This window comes from Cervus elaphus, chromosome 12, assembly GCF_910594005.1.
Source record: "Cervus elaphus chromosome 12, mCerEla1.1, whole genome shotgun sequence".
In the NCBI taxonomy this organism is placed as follows: Eukaryota; Metazoa; Chordata; class Mammalia; order Artiodactyla; family Cervidae; genus Cervus; species Cervus elaphus.
The window spans coordinates 74493389-74513218 of NC_057826.1; the positions used below are offsets into that span (position 1 = coordinate 74493389).

Below are 19830 nucleotides of genomic sequence, written 5' to 3' on the forward strand. Positions count from 1 at the left end.
AATAGCTTCTTCTCATTCTTTATTCTTCAACCCCTTATCCCACCCCCGACCTTTAAAAAAAGTGTATCCTATTCCTACATCATAGTTTGGCACATGACCCAAACTCCCATCTTGCTTTCCCATCCCCCTTGTGCCCTTCTTTCATCCTTTCATTTGCCTCATGGTCCTTAATAGCAGCTGCAGAAAGGAAGAATACCTCCAAGATTTCACACAGCCCAGTGGGCAGAACTCCATCATGTGGCCAAACCTAGCTCAACTAGAGACTAGAAAACATAGGCTAATTTATTTGAGGCTGCAACAGTCCTGTGTAAAAATGAGGAGGAAGAGGGGAATGGATGTTGAATCAGGCACCTTGAGTTGAACCTACCTCAAAACCCAAATTTCTAGGCAGCCCTAAAAAAAAAAACAAACTAGTCTCCTATAATTCTTCCAGTTGAGGAGTCGGGGGAGCACATTTATCTTGGCCTTTGGCAGAACAGCTTACAACATGGATTTTAAGGCTTCCTTTCTATCAGTACTCGAAGCACTTTCTTAAAGGGCCACATAGTAAATATTTTAGGCTTTGTGGGCCAAACAGCCTTGTCACAACTCTTCAACTCTATCATTATAGTTGGAAAGCCACCACACAGGAAAGAGATGGCTGTGTCCAGTAAAACTTTATTTATGAAAACAAGTAGCTGGCTCCTGGGCGCCCATGCTTGCCAGGTGTCTGGTTTCAATCACTGTTTTGCACATACCATTTATGAAAGTCTTAGTGCCCAAATAGCAACAGTATATGATTCTTTTCTTTTCTCCCACTTACCCTTAATACAGTGATAGATCTGGACCCAGTGGAGCAAAAAGAACGGAGGCAGTTTCTGTTCACCATGCTGACTGGACAAGATCCCGAGCAAGGACAGTAAGCATCTGCTCCCTATTTCTAAAGACAGGAGACATCACACAAGAATTCAGGCGTTTAAGTCTGGTGTTGTGCTGATGTGGAGTGTTTTAATAACTTCTTTCACATTAATATTCTCCTAATGAATTTCTCATCAACTTGAGTAATTTATGCTTGTGACTGACTACCTGATAAATTATATAATCTCATAGGATCTCATAGGATTAGTTCATTCTTCACCCATGCCAGCCTCTGATAAGCGCTTTTTTTTTGAGTCAGCAATTGACGTCAACATTCAGTGCCCCCTCCAGAAAGGACAAACCGCCTTGACACTCTAGAATAATTTGATTCATTTCTTGCAAACACAGTACCATTGTTAGCTTACCAAATATTATGCCTTTATAATAGCAATTTTATATTTTGAGTTAAAAATGATTTCTCTACAGGAATACTTTGAACTAAAATTTGAGTCTACTCTTAAGTTTTAGGAAAGCCGACTGTCATATTCCTATAATCTGAGGAGCCCTCCTTTTAGAGGTTCCAGATGAAATGCATTGGATACACATAGACTGAAAATTTTCGTGTTGTCTAGCAGAATATTGAAAATCAAATTTTCAAATTTATATGGACATCTATTTTTTATTTGTTTTTGTCAGAGTCTGGCAACCTTACCTCCTTTCCATGTGTGTGAGTAAGAGCTAGTATGGGACTGGTGTTCTAATCCATTACTTTTCTAAAAGCCCAATGAAAGTGAAAGTGGTTCAGTCGTGTCCAACCCTTTATGACCCCGGGGACTATACAGTCCATGGAATCCTCCAAGCTAGAATACTGGAGTGGATAGCCTTTCTCTTCTCCAGGGGATCTTCCAAACCAGGGGATCAAACCCAGTTCTCCTGCATTGCAGGCTGATTCTTAACCAGCTTAGCCACAAGGGAAATCCAAGAATACTGGAGTGGGTAGCCTATCCTTCTCCAGGGGATCTTCCTGACCCAGGAATTGAACTGGGGTCTCCTGCATTGCAGGTGGATGCTTTACCAACTGAGCTATCAGGGAAGCCCAGAAAAGCCCATAGTGGATAGAATGTTGCCTTTGTAATCACACAGACTTGGTTTTGAATCTTGACTCTTTCAGTTACTAGCTCTATGATGTTTGAAATAATACTTAACTTGAAGGCTCCAGAGAGGATGCTGCAGAAATAATGTAGTTTCCCTAAGGCACTCGGTATTGCATGCAGCAAGTGGTGATGCAAGTTATCATTTGTTTCCTGGAAAGCTGAGGTGGAGGAGTCAGCATTATCCCTTTGCATTGTTGAAGTTCTTAGTACTGATACAGAAACATAACTACAAATACATATTGCTTAGTAGCCATAAATGCATCCCTTTTAGAATTTCTTTTCAGCTTCTCATATTTAAATTTGTGATTTAAAATGCTTGAATTTTTGGTCCTATTCTTGCTCCCATACAACTATGGGCCACCAATATTTGCTTTTAAAAAGTGAATATGAATATGAAATATCCAGAAGAAGCAAATCCAGAGAGACAGAAAGATTAGTGGTCACCAGAACTGAGGGAGAGAATGGGGAGTGACCGGTTAAGGGTGTAGGTTTCATGGTGGTGAACATGATCTGGAATTAGATCATGGTGATGTTTGTACATTATGGTTATACTAAAAAAAAACCCCCGCTGAACTGTACACTTTATAATGGTTAAAATAGTGAATTTGTGTCATGTAAATTTTACCTAAAAATTTTAGTAAGTCTGTTTCTGGAATTCATTCATTCTTTGCTAGACTAATACCGTCAGCCTCCTGTATCTGCAGGTTCCACATCCTGGAGTCAACTAACAATGGATGAAAATATTTGAAAATACAATTCTAGATTTTAGGATGTTCCAAAAAGCAAAATTTAACTTTGCCATGTCCTGGCAACTATTTACTTAACATTTATGTTGCATTTACAACTATTTATAATAGTATTTACACTGTATTAGCTATTATAAGTCATCTAGAGATGATTTAAATTATATTCTATATGCAAATCCAACAGCATTTTATATAAAGGACTTGAGCATCTGTGGATTTTAGTATCTGAGGTGGGTTCTATAATTGTTAATTGCTCACTGCTTGGGAGGAACTGTTAGGATCTTTACCTTATCATCTTCCAAGATTTACAACTCTTACTTTTTTATATTCACTTTGTAATTTTGTTTCCTTTACTCTGCTCAGGTTTGGTATAAAACTGTTATTTACAAATATAAAAACCTCTTCTAATTTCCATAATCTTGTTTTTTGTGTAACACCTCCACTGCCCATTTCTAATCATTCAGCAAAGCTGTAAACCATCTTACAAGGAAAGGTATCTCTCAATAGTTTTGAGACAATTTAACCAACTACTTTACCTCCTCTTAGTTCCCTCCAGGCCTGTTGTTATTTAAGTCATACCAATTTCTCATTCTTTGCCATTGCATTCTTATAAGATGGAGGAAGAGTGATTCGGGGAATACAATGTATAATTTATGATTACTTTTATCCCTTTGTTTTAAGCCTAAGTGTATCAGTAGTACTGAGTTAAATGGATATTTTTTCCTTTAGTTTAAAGTTTACAGTAGTAAGTGATCCTATTGAGGAGGAAACAAAAGAATGTCAAGAAGTAGGCTACGCATATCTGGAACTGTGGCCAATCCTGGTATCAGGAAGAGACATCCTAGAGCAAGATCTAGACAGTGAGTCATACATTTTGGTGCTCCTCAGTTCTATTTATGTCTAAGGGAATAATCCTAATAATGGATATTTTTGACCTTTAATACATAATTACTACATAGTTGATGAGACAATTTGGATGGAAACCCCCCACTGCTGTTTTTCTAAATCGTGTGTCAGTTATATATCTTACCCAATATACCTCTTGGCAACTAGCATCTATTATGAATCTCCTTTAGTATTTGAGACAGGGAGATTTTGAAAAGACCCACTGTTTTAATTTCAAGCAAATTTAAACATCAGCCCTTCTGACCTCCCTTATCCAATCTGTTCTGAAACTGTCTACTATGCAGTTCCCCTAACCCATCCACAATGGTCATCTTTGATTCTAATGTCTTCAGTCCCAACATTAAGTGTTCTGAATCTGTCCCTACCTCCACTGTTGAAACTTCAGAACCCTTTTCTCTCCTGAATTATTCCAATAACCTCATTAACTACCTTCCCTGATTTACTCATGCCCCCTTAGAATATATTCCCCAGAGTGGAGTCACTTTTTTGGAACCCAAATAAAAAACTGTCATTTCTAATACCTTCAATTAAAATATTTCTTACAAGACAAATGGCCTATTATGATCTAGATCCTGCTTATCAATATAGTTTCATTTCTGCCATCTCTTATAGTTTTTCAAACTTGTTTTCAAATCTTGGCACATGCTGTACATGCTTAGAGTATCTTTTACTTTTTGAAGACAAAGGGATTGTCTCCAGAAGGCCTTTTCTGATTCTTCCATTCTGGATGAAGTGCCATGTCTGTGTCCCCAAAGCACACTGAATTTTCATCCCAGCACCAGCTATACTATATTGTAATGATTGTTTTCCATCGTCTTCCATCAGATTGAGTCCCACTAAAATAGGAGGTAGTGACCTTGTGTAGTATCCCCCCAGCATCTAATGTGGAAAATATTTTAGTATTTAATATATATATATATATATTTTTAGAAAATATTAAGTATTTAAGTGTTTTTCAGTTGAATGATACAGATGTCTGGTGTTTCTTTTTCCTTTCCCAACAGTTGTTAGCCCTGAAGATCAGGCTACCCCCATAGGAAAGCTCAAGGTGTCCCTTCAAGCTGCTGCTGCCCTCCATGCTATTTACAAGGAGATGACTGAAGATTTGTTTTCATGATGGAACAAGTGCTAGTCCATTCTAAACCCTGAGGGAACCACAGTAAAAAGCCTCTTATAAAGTAACTTGCTCTACCATGAATTTGGTTTACTGTGATGTCTCAACCTAATCATGAAAGTTCAGCGTGATAAAAAGTTTCTTTTTGTAATACTAGCTGGATAAAGAGAATTAATCTCTATGTCTTAGCACTTTTCTAGGAGAGAAGCAGGCTTGCTTTTAGGAACTGTCACAGGTGAATTTATAAAACAACAACAACAAAAAAAACCACAGTTTATTTATCTTTTAGTTTTTCCAAAATTGAAAATATCAAGTCCTACTGCTAAGGAGAAAATAAACAAACAAATGAACAAAATCCGAGACCCCTCCCCCCTCTTCTCTTAAAGTCACAGAACACAGAAGGAACTGCAGTGGGACAGGTGGGTGCAGAGAACCAGGAGGGAGAGGATGGCAAGATAAACTCCCCCAATACTTAAAAAGCTGTTCAACAGAAACTGTGATAAATACAGGACAATGCAAGACAAGTAAAAACAAGGAGCAGCAGTGACGAGAGGCTGTGTTGTAGATGTGGCCTCCCTTCCTCTTCTCTTTTCTCATCAGGGTATTCTAGGCCCAAGGCATGACTTGCCCCTTCCAGATCTAAATGTTGACTCCTTTGAGCCTCCTTCTAGATTTCACTAGAAGCAGTACATGAGGCACAGCCATTCTTTCCTCATACATCAGAAAAGAAACAATGGTAATTTTGCTTCCACCATTGTACCATGTGTGAATTTGTAAGGAAGATGACACCGAGCCAGGGAGTATCACTGCTTCTTATGTCTTCCAAGGCAGCAGAAATACCTCAGAATCTACCCGAGGCAAGAAAGCAGGAAAACTCAGACGGAGATACCAGCCCGATCAGCCTATCTCACGTTGTATCACTTACACCATTAGCAAATTCCAAGAACCTTTTCTTGAGTACTGCAAAGATGTATCTTAAAGAGATGTGAGGAAGGTCATGGCAGGAGGGTAGGATGGAGGACTGAATCTGCTGGTCAAGAGCCATGGTACAGGCAGGCAAAGATCACCGTGTACCAATGTCTTGGAAATATAGCTTTGAGACATCAAAGAATAAGATGTCAGAAGCCAACAATGTCCTGGCAGAAGGTGACAGGAAGAGAGAGGAATGAAACTGTATTTATTAACAGCGGAAGCCTCTGCCCATCTTCAAGAACACCTCCTCCCTTGCCATCTGGATGGGGCCATTGGCACGTGTCCTGGTGGGCCTGGAATTCCCCGAGTAGCTTGGTCCACACAAATGGCCCCCTAAACCCATACACAAATGGCAAAACTTCAAAAGAAAAAAAAAAAAAAAGGAAAAATACAGTTTCTATGTCATGTAAAATTTTCAGGGATTGGCTGTAGGAAGAATGGAGCTGAGGGCCAAAGTTCTGAAATTACTTCCTCTTTTTCTTGGGAGGCGCAGAGCTGTGTCTGGAACCTCGGTTAGAGCCTCGGCCTGAACTGTGCACAGATGCCTTCCTCTTCCGGCTCATACTTCGACTCTGTTCTTCTTCTTCCTCATAGCGGCTTTCACGGTCGGCTAAACAGAAGAACGAGGCACTAGTTAGCTAGATGTTAGCTTTAGGTATCTAACGCTGTTGTACACAGCATGAAGTAATGCAGAGAACATACTTTGGAGTCAGACTTAACTTTTAATCTTTCCTCAGTTGCTTATTAGTTGTATGATCTTGGGCAAGTACTTAACCTTTCTGAGCCTTGATTTACTTATAAAATGGAAAACTGTTTTAGGCTTAAAGGTAATCTATGCAAAGGACCTATCACTATGCTTGGGCTATACAGTACAGTAGTATTTAACTTATATTTGGTATTTGGTTTCAGAGTAGTTAAAACTAGTACTACAAAAACATTCTTAACCTGGAAGAGGGCCATAAAGCTAGACTACTATCTGACTTAGATTTGGAAACTGAACAGCCTAATTTTGGAGTTGGACAAGACTATCCCGGCTAAGGACCCACTGGGGGTGTTGAGTAGATGAAAAAAGCCTCTAAGTCAGCAGAATCGTTCCCCCGTTCCCCCTGGAGAGTACGGATGCACACCAGACCTCATTTGCTCTTCTGGTCAATGAAGCTGTAGCTGTGACTCCACATCAGTTTTACACTTATGTTACTTTTATCAGGCAAATAATCTCTCAAAATACTGAAATTTGTGCCTCAAAAAATAAAAAAATTTACCTTTTCGGGCTTCTTCCTCCAGTTCGTCCCAATCCTTTCCACTCTCTTCTTCACTGCCCAATGATTCCTTGGAATAATCTGGAATAATATTAAGCATGATTTACTAGACTGGAAACGGAATGGAATGATAAAATTATTCCCTTCAAAAGCCCGTAGAAATTGCCGAAGGTTAGGAAGTCATGAACACTTGTCCCTATGAAGACTCACCTGATTCTTCAGCTTCTGATGAATAATCTTCATCACTGTCCTCCTCCTCTTCTTCATAGTCTTCCTCTGAAGGATTAAAAGTCTCATCTTCGATTTCAGACTCGGAATCCCCTTCCTCAGCATCACTCCCCTGGTGAGTTGGAGCATAATACTAAATACTGGGTGGTTTTTTTTTTTAATTTACTTCATTAATAAGCTAATGAATTAATTCAATCCACTGAGTGCACCAGCATTATTTCTATTTTATATGAAAAATGAAATAAAAAATACTTAAACCTCTGAGTAACACAAGAGATAGAAAGACTTAATTAAAATTACTAGTAAGATATAATAATTAGACAAATTTTGCAAGACGATTTGAAGTATTTTCTCTGAAAACTAAGAAATTCATTCAAACAGTAGTTTTTGTAATTTCAAAGAAACCTTGTGAGTGGCTACCAATGCCCAATTAATTGATCATTTGCCTGTAAAACTAACTTGAAGAAACAATACCAAGTTATGCTCAGAACTTCTCCCATTTGATTGTTCCCTTATGTACTATTCATATGGCATTCTCCTAACCACCCAAATGATAACAGGCAACACTATGCACCAGAAAAGAAACCCCACACTCACGCACCTCACCCTCAGGTTCCAGGAAAGACCAGCCACCTTGTTCAAAGAAGCCCTCAGGGTCGTCAACAATGGTCTTCATAATTTTAGTCCAGTTGAGGGACTGTACTCCTTCTGTGTATTTTAGGTCACAGGAACTAAGAAAAATAACATTATGAAGTAAAAAAATCAATCCTCCATACTCGGCTTTTGGGTTTGGTTTTTTTTTTTTTTTCGCCATGCCAAAAGAGCAAAAGAGCAGAGTCTTAACCACTGGACCGCCAGGGAAACCCCACTTCTGTACTTTGTGAGAACATCCAGTGTCACGCTGGTCATTACTTAGCATCTCAGAAGAGCAGATACCCTTTTCATATGTGACAGCAGGTACTCTTTGCACTATCCCACCAGAACATACCCCAAAACAGCTGATATCTGGGCTCCCAGAGCATTAGCCCTCACGACAGAACCCCATTTTTAAAAAAAAAAATACTGAACGTGCCTTGTGTTAAGAAATGTTCAAATGACATTTATCCACTTCTGTTGAGGTGAACAATCAATATGGGTGGGGAAAAAAAAGAAAACCAGAACACAGTAATGTAAGGGTCATAGAAAGAAACTGTTAGCACAAAACCTGAGTGTGTGCTCACTCAGTCGTGTTCGCCTCTTTGCAACCCCACGGACTGTAGCCCACCAGGTTCCTCTGTCTAAGCGGATTCTCCAGGCAGGAATACTGGAGTGGGTTGCCATGCCCTCCTCTAGGGGATTTTCCCAACCCAGGGGTCAAACCCAGGTCTCCCACGTAGCAGGCAAATTCTGGGAATTTGCCAGGGAAGCCATAAAACCTGAGATTCCAGCATAAATCCATTATGGACACAATCATATACACTGAAGCTTTTGCTTCTAGCTATGATGGAAGTGACAAGGATTAGATTTACCTCTTCACCCAAACAACCAGAAAACTGAACAAAGTATGGAACAACAGTTTTCAAACACTGGATAATAAGCAGCACTAGACTAAAATCCCTATGGAACTTCACAATGGAATGAACAGCAACAGGAATGGTTAAATATGTAAGTAAGACTTTCTCCTCATTTTGTAAATTAAGGAATAGCTGTTTTGAAGCTAAAATAATGACAATCGTGGAATTCATAGCATATTAAAAGCAAAATGTATGGTAATAATAGCAGAAAGGATAGAAGAAAAGAAATGAAAGCATAAGAACCTTCTAACAGACATGGTATATTATCTGAACGCAGACTCTGACAAGTTAGAGGTGTAGCTAATCAGCAAACTAGGAAGATAATCGTAAAGATTCATAAAATTAAAAGCAGGCATAAATAGGAGAAAAGCTTATCTTTGACAAAGGAGGCAGAAATATACAATGGAGAAAAGACAATCTCTAACAAGTGGTTCTGGGAAAACTGGTCAACCACCTGTAAAAGAATGAAACTAGAACACTTTCTAACACTATACACAAAAGTAAATTCAAAATGTAAAGATCTAAACATAAGACCAGAAACTAAAACTTCTAGAGGAAAACATAGGCAGAACACTCTCTGACATAAATCACAGTAAGATCCTCTATGACCCACCTCCCAGAGTAATGAAAATAAAAGCAAAAATAAACAAATGGGACCTAATTAAACCTAAAAGCTTTTGCACATGAAGGAAACTATAAGCAAGGTGAAAAGACAGCCTTCAGAATGGGAGGAAATAATAGCAAATGAAACAACCAACAAAGAATTAATCTCCAAAATATAGAAGCAGCTCAATACCAGAAAAATAAACAACCCAATCAAAAAATGAACCAAAGAACTAAACAGACATTTCTCCAAAGAAGACATACAGATGGCTAACAAACACATGAAAAGATACCCAACATCACTCATTATCAGAGAAATGCAAATCAAAACCACGATGAGGTACCATCTCATGCTGATTGGAATAGCTGCCATTAAAAACTCTACAAATGAAAAAAAGTCTGCAAACGATAAAGGCTGGAGAGGGTGTGGAGGAAAGGGAACCCTCTTACACTGTTGGTGCGAATGCAAACTAGTACACCCACTATGGAGAACAGTGTGGAGATTCCTTAAAAAAATGGAAACAGCACTGCCATATGACCCAGCAATCCCACTGCTGGGCATACACACTGAGGAAACCAGAACTGAAAGAGACATGTGTACCCCAATGTTCATCGCAGCACTGTTTACAATAGCCAGGACATGAAAGCAACCTAAATGTTCATTGGCAGACGAATGGATAAGAAAGCTCTGGTACATATTCACAATGGAATATTACTCAGCTATTAAAAAGAACGCATCTGAGTCAGTTCTAATGAGGTGAATGAAACTGGAGCCTATTATACAGAGTGAAGTAAGTCAGAAAGAAAACCACCAATACAGTATATTAACACATATATATGGAATTTAGAAAGATAGTAATGACAACCCTATATGCAAGACAGCAAAAGAGACAGATTAAAAGGTAGACATTCTCAGAATGGATTAAAAAAAAAGCCAAGGCATGAAAGCAACCTCACTGTCCACCAGCAGAGAAACAGGTAAAGAAAATGTGGTACATATACACAATGGGATACTACTCAGCCATTAAAAAGAATGAAATAATGCTATCTGCAGCAACATGGATGCAACCAGAGATTGTCATACTGAGTGAAGCAAGTCAGAGAAAGAAATAACATATGACATCCCTTTATATGTGGAATCTAAAAAGACATGATACAGATAATGTACAAAACAGACTCACAGACTTAAGAGAACAAACTTATTATGGCTGCCGGGGGGAAGAGATAGTTAGGGAGTTTGGGATAGACATGTATATACATTGCTGTATTTAAAATGGATAACCAACAAGCACCTACTATATGGCGCATGGAATTATGCCCAATGTTCTATGGCAGCCTACCTGGGAGGGGAGTTGGAGGCAGAATGGATACATGTATATATATGGCTGAATCCCTCTGCTGTTCACCTGAGCTACTACAGCACTGTAAATTGGCTATACCCTAATACAAAATAAAAAATTAATAAAGCTAGAAGTCTATAATAATATCACACTATGTAGATTTCAAAACAAGGACTATTACCAGAAATAAGGACATTTCATAATGATGGAGAATAAAATTCAATAAAAACTGATAAACCTCTAGACAGACTGACCAACAAAAAGAGGAAACTATCAATATCAGGAATGAAAGGGGTAAAAGTATTGCACAAATATCAGAGTCGACAGCTTTGCAAAATAAACCAGTTCGTTGAAAGATACAAGTTTAATTTATGTAGAATAGTCAAAATAATAATAGCCAACTTTGAAAAGGAACAAAATGGGAGGACTTACACTACCTGATTTCAAGATTCATTATAAAGCTACAATATTCACTACAGGATCAGTAAGAACACACATAAACCAATGGAACAGAAAACACTATCCAGAAATACAGCCTCTCCTACACATTCTTTTTTTAAACAAACATGCCAAGTAATTCAATGAGTAAGGGATAATCTTTTCAACAAATGATAACTAGAATAACTGGCTTCATATACACAAAGTACAAACCTTCATCCTTACACCACAGTAAAAAAAATTAACTCAAAATGGATCACAGATATAAGACCTAAACCAATGGAACTCTAGAAAATAGATACTATTGGAAAAAAATATATGCAAAATGTATTTGATGAGGGACTTTATTTAGCCTAAAAAATTCTTAAAATTCAGTAGTAAAGCAATCTGATGCTTAACATGGGCAAAAAACATGAATATACTTTATCAAAGTATAGAATGACACACACATATGAAAAAATGCTCAAAAGCATCGCTAATCTTGGAAATGCAAACTGAAACCACAATGGGAAAGCCACCCACCACAATGGCAAACAATGAAAAGACTGATAACACCAGTGTTGGTGAGGATGTGGAGCAACTACAATTCTCACATACTGCAGGTTTTCCAGCCACACTGGCAAAGGATTTGGTAGTTTCTTATAAAGCTAAACATACACTTAACCATAAACCATATGACACAGCAATCCCACTCTTAGGTCATTTATCCAAGAGATATGAAAATGTATGTACATACAAAGACCTGTACATCGTGTTTTATAGCAGCTATTCCTAAAAGTCCCCAAAGGGAAACAATCCTAATGTCTATTAACTGGTAGAAGGGTAAAAAGAGGTCTGCTTTATTTGGGGGTACTCCTCTGTAATAAAAAGGAGTATGCTAATGATGTGTTACAACAACTTGAGTAAATTTCAAAAGCATTATGCCAAGTGAAAGATAAAAAAGAATCAAAACACTACATACTTGAATAATTCCATTTATGTGAAATTCTAGAGGAAGCGAAGTGTACAGTGACAGAAACCAGTGACAAGGTTGAAGGGAGAGGATTGACTCTAAAAGGGTAGGAGTACTTTGGGGAGTAAAGGAAACGTTCCATATCTCCATTATGATGGTAGATACGAGACTTATATACATTTGTTAGAATTCATCCAATCATATACTTAAATTGATGAATTTTATTACATGTAAATTGTACCTCAATAAAGAGGATTTTAAAAAATCACACAGGGGCTTCCCTGGTGGCTCAGTGGTAAAGAATCTGCCTGCCAATGCAGGAGACACAGGTTCAATCCCTCATCCAGGAAGATCCCACATGCTGGGGAGCAAGTAAGCCCATGCACCACAACTACTGGGCCTGTACTCTAGAGCATGGGAGCCACAACTGAGCTCATGTGCTGCAGCTACTGAAGCATGGGCGGGCTCCGGAATAAGAGAAGCAACCACAGTGAGAAGGCTGCACACCTCAACTAGAGTAGTCTCCACACTCAAACTAGAGAAAAACCTGTGCAGTAACGAAGACCTATCACAGCCAGAAATAGTCACACAAATCTATAAATATATTTGGTACCATATTACTTACCTGCAAATGTTTTCCAGGAAAATCCTCATGGAAACTATCAAGTTGGATCTTTCTCACAGGCTATTTTTAAGCTCTCTCAATCATTTCTTAAGAGAAGTTTTGTATTTGCAGTACCGCCCCCTAGAGATAACTGGAAGGAGGAAGCAAGGCAGAGCAGACTACACTCATGGCCACACATGCCTCACCCTTTTCCTACGAAGTGACATCTCCCTTTTTATTGGGGTTCTGACATGTCTATGAGAAATTCTTTTTAGCTGAAGTGTAAGTATGTGAAAGTTAAAAGCTAAAATAAACATATATTTATCCCGTATTTTAGTAAAAATAGAGAACCGGTAAGAAATTTTATACATCCATCAAGTAGTCAAAAAAGATCTCAGACTCTGATTTTCAGTGGCTCTAGTGGTAAAGAACCCACCTGCCAATGCAGGAGACCTAAGAGACACAGGTTCGATTCCCGGGTTGGGATGATCCCCTGGAGGAGGGCATGGCAACCCACTTCAGTATTCTTGCCTGGATAATCCCATGAACAGAGGGGCCTGGCGGGCTATTAGTCCATAGGGTTGCAGAGTCAGACATGACTGAAGTGACTCAGCATGAACGCACAGCCAGTGAAGATAAAGCAGGGGCTAAAGCCACCCTTTGGCAGGCAATGACTTAAGCAGAGAGTGGTTGTTCAATTAATACTAGTTCATTTGAAACTTAGTTGATCAACAACAGAGTTAAGCACATGCAAGGTCACATGCAGGCTCTTCTGTATCATGTGAACTTTCTGAGTACTCTCCATTTAAAGGCGGCAGTCTTAGGCAGAAGACTTAAGACTCTTAGTCCAGAGCAGAGTTAGGAGGAAAGCCCAGAGATCTTGCCCTTAATTCAGTGATTCTAACCCAGTGCAGAAAGTGAAGAAGAAATAAAGAGCCTCTTGATGAAAGTGAAAGAGGAGAGTGAAAAAGTTGGCTTAAAACTCAACATTCAGAAAACTAAGATCATGGCATCTGGTCCCATCACTTCATGGCAAATACATGGGGAAACAATGGAAACAGTGACAGACTTTGTTTTCTTGGGCGCCAAAATCACTGTAGATGGTGACTGCAGCCATGAAATTAGAAGATGTTTGCTCCCTGGAAGAAAAGCTATGACCAACCTAGACAGCATATTAAAAAGCAGAGACATTACTTTGTCAACAAAGGTCTGTATAGTCAAAGCTATGGTTTCTCCAGTAGTCATGTATGGATGTGACAGTTGGACTATAAGGAAAGCTGAGTGCCGAAGAATTGATGCTTCTAAACTGTGGTGCTGGAGAAGACACTTGAGAGTCCCCTGGACTGCAAGTAGATCCAACCAGTCCATCCTAAAGGAAATCAGTCTCAGGACTGATTATTCATTGGAAGGACTGATGCAGATGCTGAAACTCCAATACTTTGGCCACCTGATGCGAAGAACTGACTCATTGGAAAAGACTCTGATGCTGGGAAAGATTGAAGGCAGGAGAAGGGGATGATACAGGATGAGATGGTTGGATGGCATCACTGATTTGATGGACATGAGTTTGTGCAAGCTCTGGGAGTTGATGATTGACAGGGAAGCCTGGCGTGCTCTAGTCCATGAGGTCACAAAGAGTCGGACATGACTGAGTGACTGAATTGAACTGACTGAACCCAGTGCATTCGCTCTCCTCCCCCTGCCTCTGCTCCAAGGCTTGATATGTGTTGAATACATGGGTTGCAAGGAGTTGGACATGACTGAAGAGACTTCACTCACATGCATGTCTGACCTACTGCTGGGTATTCAGGAAAACGTGGCTCTATGTCTAACAGATCCCAAATTTTCAAGTCCTGGTTGGTAACAACCCAAAGGCAGTTTCATTAAGTATACCAACAGATTTTACATATAACATACCACACTCATATTCTATAAAACTGTATTTGTGGGACAGGAGATTGCTGGCAGGCCTACTTACTTTAACCATTCCTTGATGGGGTCAAGAGAGGCAACAGGAATCGCATTGATCATTGTCACTTTCTTGCTGTAGTCCTTGTAGACGATCACCATGTCAAAGTTCTTCAGGTGAAACTGGACTCGCTCAAAGTGAATCAGCTCCACTTCATCCAACGTCACCACAAAAGGTGGCTGTCAGGGAAGAAAGGAACTCTTTTCATAAAAATACTTCCCACAAAACACTAGCATTTTTTCAAATGCTTTCAGGATCTAAAAACTACCACACAAAGGATAACTAAACTGTTTTTTGTTCTTTGGGGGCAAAGACTAAAAGCAATAAAACATACCAAGAAGCACAGGTTAAAGGATCTATAAGATTGAAATCCTCCCTCAGGGAGAATTCATTTAAGGAAACTATGCAAAGAAACTATCTCTAAAAACTAAAGAGACTTTTAAAGAATCATTTGTTCAATTTTTTTATCTAGGGTAAGTAAACATAAAAAATTTAAATACTAAGATATAATAAGGACCTAGTTTTCAAAACATCTACCCTCTTGCTTTCTTTTCTCTAACAATTTTCTTCCTAAAAAGAGGTCAGAAATACTCACCCATTCTGTAGCATTTACCAGCGCACTACTAGTAGGCTGAAGGAGGCAGGTACTCCTATAGGGAGCACCATTAAATCTGAAAGACAATAAGAGACTCACATAAGATGGGGTTCACTGCAAGAGAAACTGCTGCTGTCCCAACAGGCTTCTTTCCTTTCCCATTCCAAACAAAACTCCAGCACACTCGCTGGAGACTCACTTCCAGAGGGAGCCTCTCAGTCTTAGCTATTCACCCAGCCCTTGAGCATTTCCAAGAGATAATGGATGTCCATAAGAAAAAGAACATGATATGGTATGCTAAGTTCTTATTAAAGGAAGAATAACTAATTTTTCTGAAGATCACAAAGAAGATGACACATTACCCCAAGTCCCTAAAAGGCACTTCAAATTCCAGTTCCTCCTTTGTTAGAGCCTCTACTTTTTCAATGAAATTTTTAAAGGCTGTTTTCAGTTTGTGCCTCATTTCTCTTTCCATCTGTAGAAGAAATACAAATTAACTTTAGTTATCATTTTACTTATTAATAGTAATCCCTTCAAAAACCATGAAGTGCTTTTGTAGTCCTTAATTCTGTTAACTATGATACTAACATGGATACTTTACTACAGGCTGCTAAAATTAATTGTAGAGTTATGCCTACAAATTAAGTCTAATTCATAGCCAACATACTATAGCATCCCAGCAGATACTTGAGAAGTTCTGCATAGTTTCTGGAGGGGTTTATAAAATGTAACAATTACTGAGCTCAGATCTGTGCTGAATCCTAGCTCATGCTCAGTTGCTTCAGTCGTGTCCAACTCTTTGCTTCTAAGCTCCTCTGTCCATGGGATTCTCCAGGCAAGAATACTGGAGTGGGTTGCCATGCCCTTCTCCAGGGGATCTTCCTGACCCAGGAATCGAACTCACATCTTCTGTGTCTCCTGCATTGCAGGAGGATTCCTTTACTGCTGAGACACCAGGGAAGCCTGAATCCTACCTCCCTACCCTGCAAATAAAATACCAAATTTCACCTGCTCAGCATAGAGGTCATCTCGGTCATGCATATGCTGATGTTTCCCCAAGTCTGTGGTGATCTCCCCGACTTCTGTGTAGAACTGCACATCTGTGTGCCGCTTCTTCCCAAACATGATGGCATTCTAAAGACAGAAAGTAGAAAGAACAAGAAATTTTAAGACTTATTTCACAAAGAAGTCTACACAGGCAAAATAACAACAAAACATGAAAATATTAAAATATCTATGCTAGAAATCATAGCATTTATGTAAGAATAGTTAAACCACTCCAGGTGTCATCATGACGACATTTGGGAATATAAAAGAGTGTAAACTTTTTAAAGTACTCCTACTTATTAGAATGGACTTTGGAGATTATGTTGATAATTGTCTAAAGCAAAAACTTTCTATTTCAGAAACAGGAATGTGGAAAAGACCTATATGTTCTGGAGATCATTATGTATCACACCAAGGAACAAACATGATCAGCATCTTTGACATGTCAGGTACTGGGGGCCTTAGAAGCATTATTTTATTCAGTGTCCTTAATGATCTTATGTGACAGGTGCTATTTTTCATCACTTTTTTAAAAGAAACACTGTGATAGTAAGATCTTGCCCAAGAGCTCACAGCTAGCTGACAGAAAGATATACCTTGAGGTGAAAGTGCAAGACAATAATCATTTCCCCATCACATGGCTGGAACAAAGCATGCTTGATGTTATTGTACAAAATATCCACTTTGTCTCCTCGGACAGACGTGAAGCGAAAACCTGGGTGGGGAGGGGGTGGGGAAGGAAGCAGCTAAGTATCAAGGTACATCATCAGGTTAACCCAAAAGCTATTGCATCTTTTCTGGCTGATTTGAACAGGGTCAGAGGGAATGCCAACAAGGTACACAGTTTTCCTTTCTGTCTGGCCACACAGTATGTCAAAAGTAGACTCCTCCCAGCACGTTCTACTATGTTATCTGGTCTGTCATTACTACAGATGTGCCACCAAAGACAAAGCCCAGGCACATGAGAGATCATCCATACCATTGACATGGGCCTCCAGTGAGCCTTGCATCCTCTTTTGGGCAATGTTTGGGCGAATGTACAGATCTTTCAGTTTGGGATTACTCCGGTTTAGATTGATCACCAGTGAATCTTGTTTCACAATGCCCTAAGCAGAATGAAAATCAATGTGAATTCTCACATCTCTTTCTAGGTCCCCAAACCCTCAACGTGTCCTTTTGCACAAAGGCACTTTGCTGTTGTTCAGGCTCACCTCCTTCTCTTTCTCTTCCGCTTCCCGAGTCTTATAACGCTTCTGCACTTCTTTTATAATTCGGAAAGCATTCTGAAGGTTCAAGGCTGGAACTGTCTGTTCTCCAGGTGCCTTCATATTTGAAGCTCGGTATGTACTACAGAAAAAGGGGAGCACTTATGTAATTTCTTTATCATGCCAGGTAACCCTCACCCATTACTGTGTTTTAACAACTAGCTTAATACCTTTTAGGAGAAAAAGGTACCACTGAGTGGTGAAATAATGTCTGGAAAGATGAAAAAATCCTTCCTCTCTCTTAAACAGATGATGTTATAAATAGCTAATTCACTGAGTGGGGGAGTCACACTTATATTTTAAATTCTGCATAAACTTCCCCAAATGATCTATTTCACTTCAAGAATAAACAGACTCCAGTATGGCACACATCTGATATTTTATCAACAAATATGTCAAGTGAGGATAAAATATCTTTATGAGGATTTAAATTAGGTTCCAACCTCAAAACAGTACAAGGTTAATAAGGTGATCCTCCTAATCAAGTGCGACTGAGGAAGGTGCCGCCATTCACTAGGATGTGGGAGAACACAGCACTCTCTGGGTTTCTGAGGGTACTGCTCCGGCCAGCAGGGATTTGAGGGTGGTTGTTTCCCTGGGAACTCACATTTCCTTGACAAAAGTGGCTTCTGGGTTGGGAAAGATGTTGCCCTCATTCCTGCCCAGAGCACTGCCTGGGCAATAGAAGTTGATTCGCAAGTAAGTATAATCTCCTTCCACAGACATACTTATATTCTGTTCAAAGAAAGGAAAAGCATTAGCAAAGAAACCAAACAAATAGATTTATTTCCTAGATGAAGGTAGGTAGCTATAGGCATGCTAAAATTAAGTTAGTAGTTACAAACTGACAGCTAAACCTAGCCTGTAATCCTTACTCTAAAATTAATAAACCATGTATTTAGCTTATTTTTTTTATATGACCAAATGTGTGTTTCTAAAAGAATCACTGAATTCCCAAAGTTCTTTTTCTGTGCCATGTTTATGACAACAGGTTAAAAAGTTCTTCAAGTTCAAAGAGAAACAAGCAAAGTATGATTGTAGACTAGATCATTTAACTTTCTTCAAAGTGCAAAGTGGGAAGGAAGGAAAATGACAGCAGGAGATTAGGGAGCGGGGTGGGGGAGTCAGTAACATGGGAAAGGCAGAGTCAGCAGGAGCATAGAATAGGAGAGACATGCAGTCAGGACAGCCATGTATGGTAAGCACAGTTATTTTAAGGAATTATTCCAATGAAGCCTGATTCAATGTCAGTACCTTGATTGTGGCAATGTGAAAAGGTGTCGCAATGCCAAACACAGGCATTATTACAGTCTCGTATTTTTTATCAATATAGATCTTCATTTCCCGAATGTGTGGTTCCTTAGGCATCAAAGATGGGTTTTTATAGGACACATTAGATTTACGAGCTCTGAAGTGGGAATAAAAAAATGTTCTTGAGAAATTTCTGCAAATCACATATAACCCTAAGACAATCTCACTATTCCATGCAAACTCTTACTTCTGAATCTGCTGTTCCCCTTTTTGTTCAGTTAATCGCCTCTTTGCTTCCTCATTGAGTTGAGCTGCCAGTTCTTTTTGATGGGCTCTTCGCTTCTCTTCTGCAGTCATCTCATTCTAAAGAAGGGAAAACTGAAGTTATTAGGACCTGTGAACCATGACAAACAGGAAATTGAAGTAGTTTTCAAACAGTAAACTTACTCGTGTTCTTTCCGTAAGTAAAGCTGCTCTGGAACCTCTTCCCAACAGGTCCTCAGCTTCATCTTTCTCCTCTTCCTCTTCTTCCTCATCCTCATTCTATGGGGAAAAAAAAATCATCATCAGAAATTCAAGTCTTAATTATTTTAGCCATTATTGTTTACTTCTTCAATGTGTCCAACTTTTCACCACTCATTTTTATCTTCTTCCTACCTTTAGAAAAATCCCTACGTTCTTCACTTTCTTCTTCACAGAAGTGAGAACGGTAGCTGGGCCATCCTGGAATACAAAGAGGAAGTGAGACATCTCTAAGAGCATTTAAATGATATACTTTCACTTTCGAACCCAGTAAACTAGCTGGGCCATGCTTTGAATCATCTGCCACTAAAAAAGTCTTTGATAACGCATAAAAACAGTTTTCTTCACAAATGCACATTAGGAACTGCAATCTGGGAGGCAACAATGGGATAATGAGTAAGAATACTGGCTTGATTTGAAACCTGGCTCACTCACTTTTGAGCTCTGTAACATCTGGCAAGGTACATATACTTTT

The 19830-nt window shown here is 39.1% G+C and overlaps 2 protein-coding genes across 9 annotated transcripts in view; one reads left to right on the plus strand and one right to left on the minus strand.

Annotated features, from left to right (window-relative positions):
- Positions 1–4841, plus strand: part of RPGRIP1 (RPGR interacting protein 1) — a 46014-nt gene extending 41173 nt beyond the window's left edge. For all 8 annotated transcript variants that reach the window (XM_043919487.1, XM_043919488.1, XM_043919483.1 and 5 more), the window contains 3 exons: positions 814–898; positions 3467–3597; positions 4648–4841. In XM_043919487.1, coding sequence (XP_043775422.1) covers positions 814–898; positions 3467–3597; positions 4648–4760 — 329 coding nt within the window. In that variant the 3' untranslated portion in view covers positions 4761–4841. The remainder of the gene's footprint in view (positions 1–813; positions 899–3466; positions 3598–4647) is intronic.
- A 172-nt stretch (positions 4842–5013) lies between these two features.
- Positions 5014–19830, minus strand: part of SUPT16H (SPT16 homolog, facilitates chromatin remodeling subunit) — a 36144-nt gene continuing 21327 nt past the window's right edge. Inside the window, exons 11-26 of the mRNA XM_043919490.1 lie at positions 19491–19556; positions 19281–19376; positions 19081–19196; positions 18837–18990; positions 18190–18317; positions 17529–17664; positions 17297–17423; positions 16914–17032; positions 16279–16404; positions 15633–15745; positions 15271–15346; positions 14685–14854; positions 7818–7947; positions 7199–7328; positions 6992–7069; positions 5014–6339 (exon numbers count right to left, since the gene is read on the minus strand). Of these exons, the coding sequence (XP_043775425.1) occupies positions 6194–6339; positions 6992–7069; positions 7199–7328; positions 7818–7947; positions 14685–14854; positions 15271–15346; positions 15633–15745; positions 16279–16404; positions 16914–17032; positions 17297–17423; positions 17529–17664; positions 18190–18317; positions 18837–18990; positions 19081–19196; positions 19281–19376; positions 19491–19556 (1911 nt within the window). The 3' untranslated portion in view covers positions 5014–6193. The remainder of the gene's footprint in view (positions 6340–6991; positions 7070–7198; positions 7329–7817; positions 7948–14684; positions 14855–15270; positions 15347–15632; positions 15746–16278; positions 16405–16913; positions 17033–17296; positions 17424–17528; positions 17665–18189; positions 18318–18836; positions 18991–19080; positions 19197–19280; positions 19377–19490; positions 19557–19830) is intronic.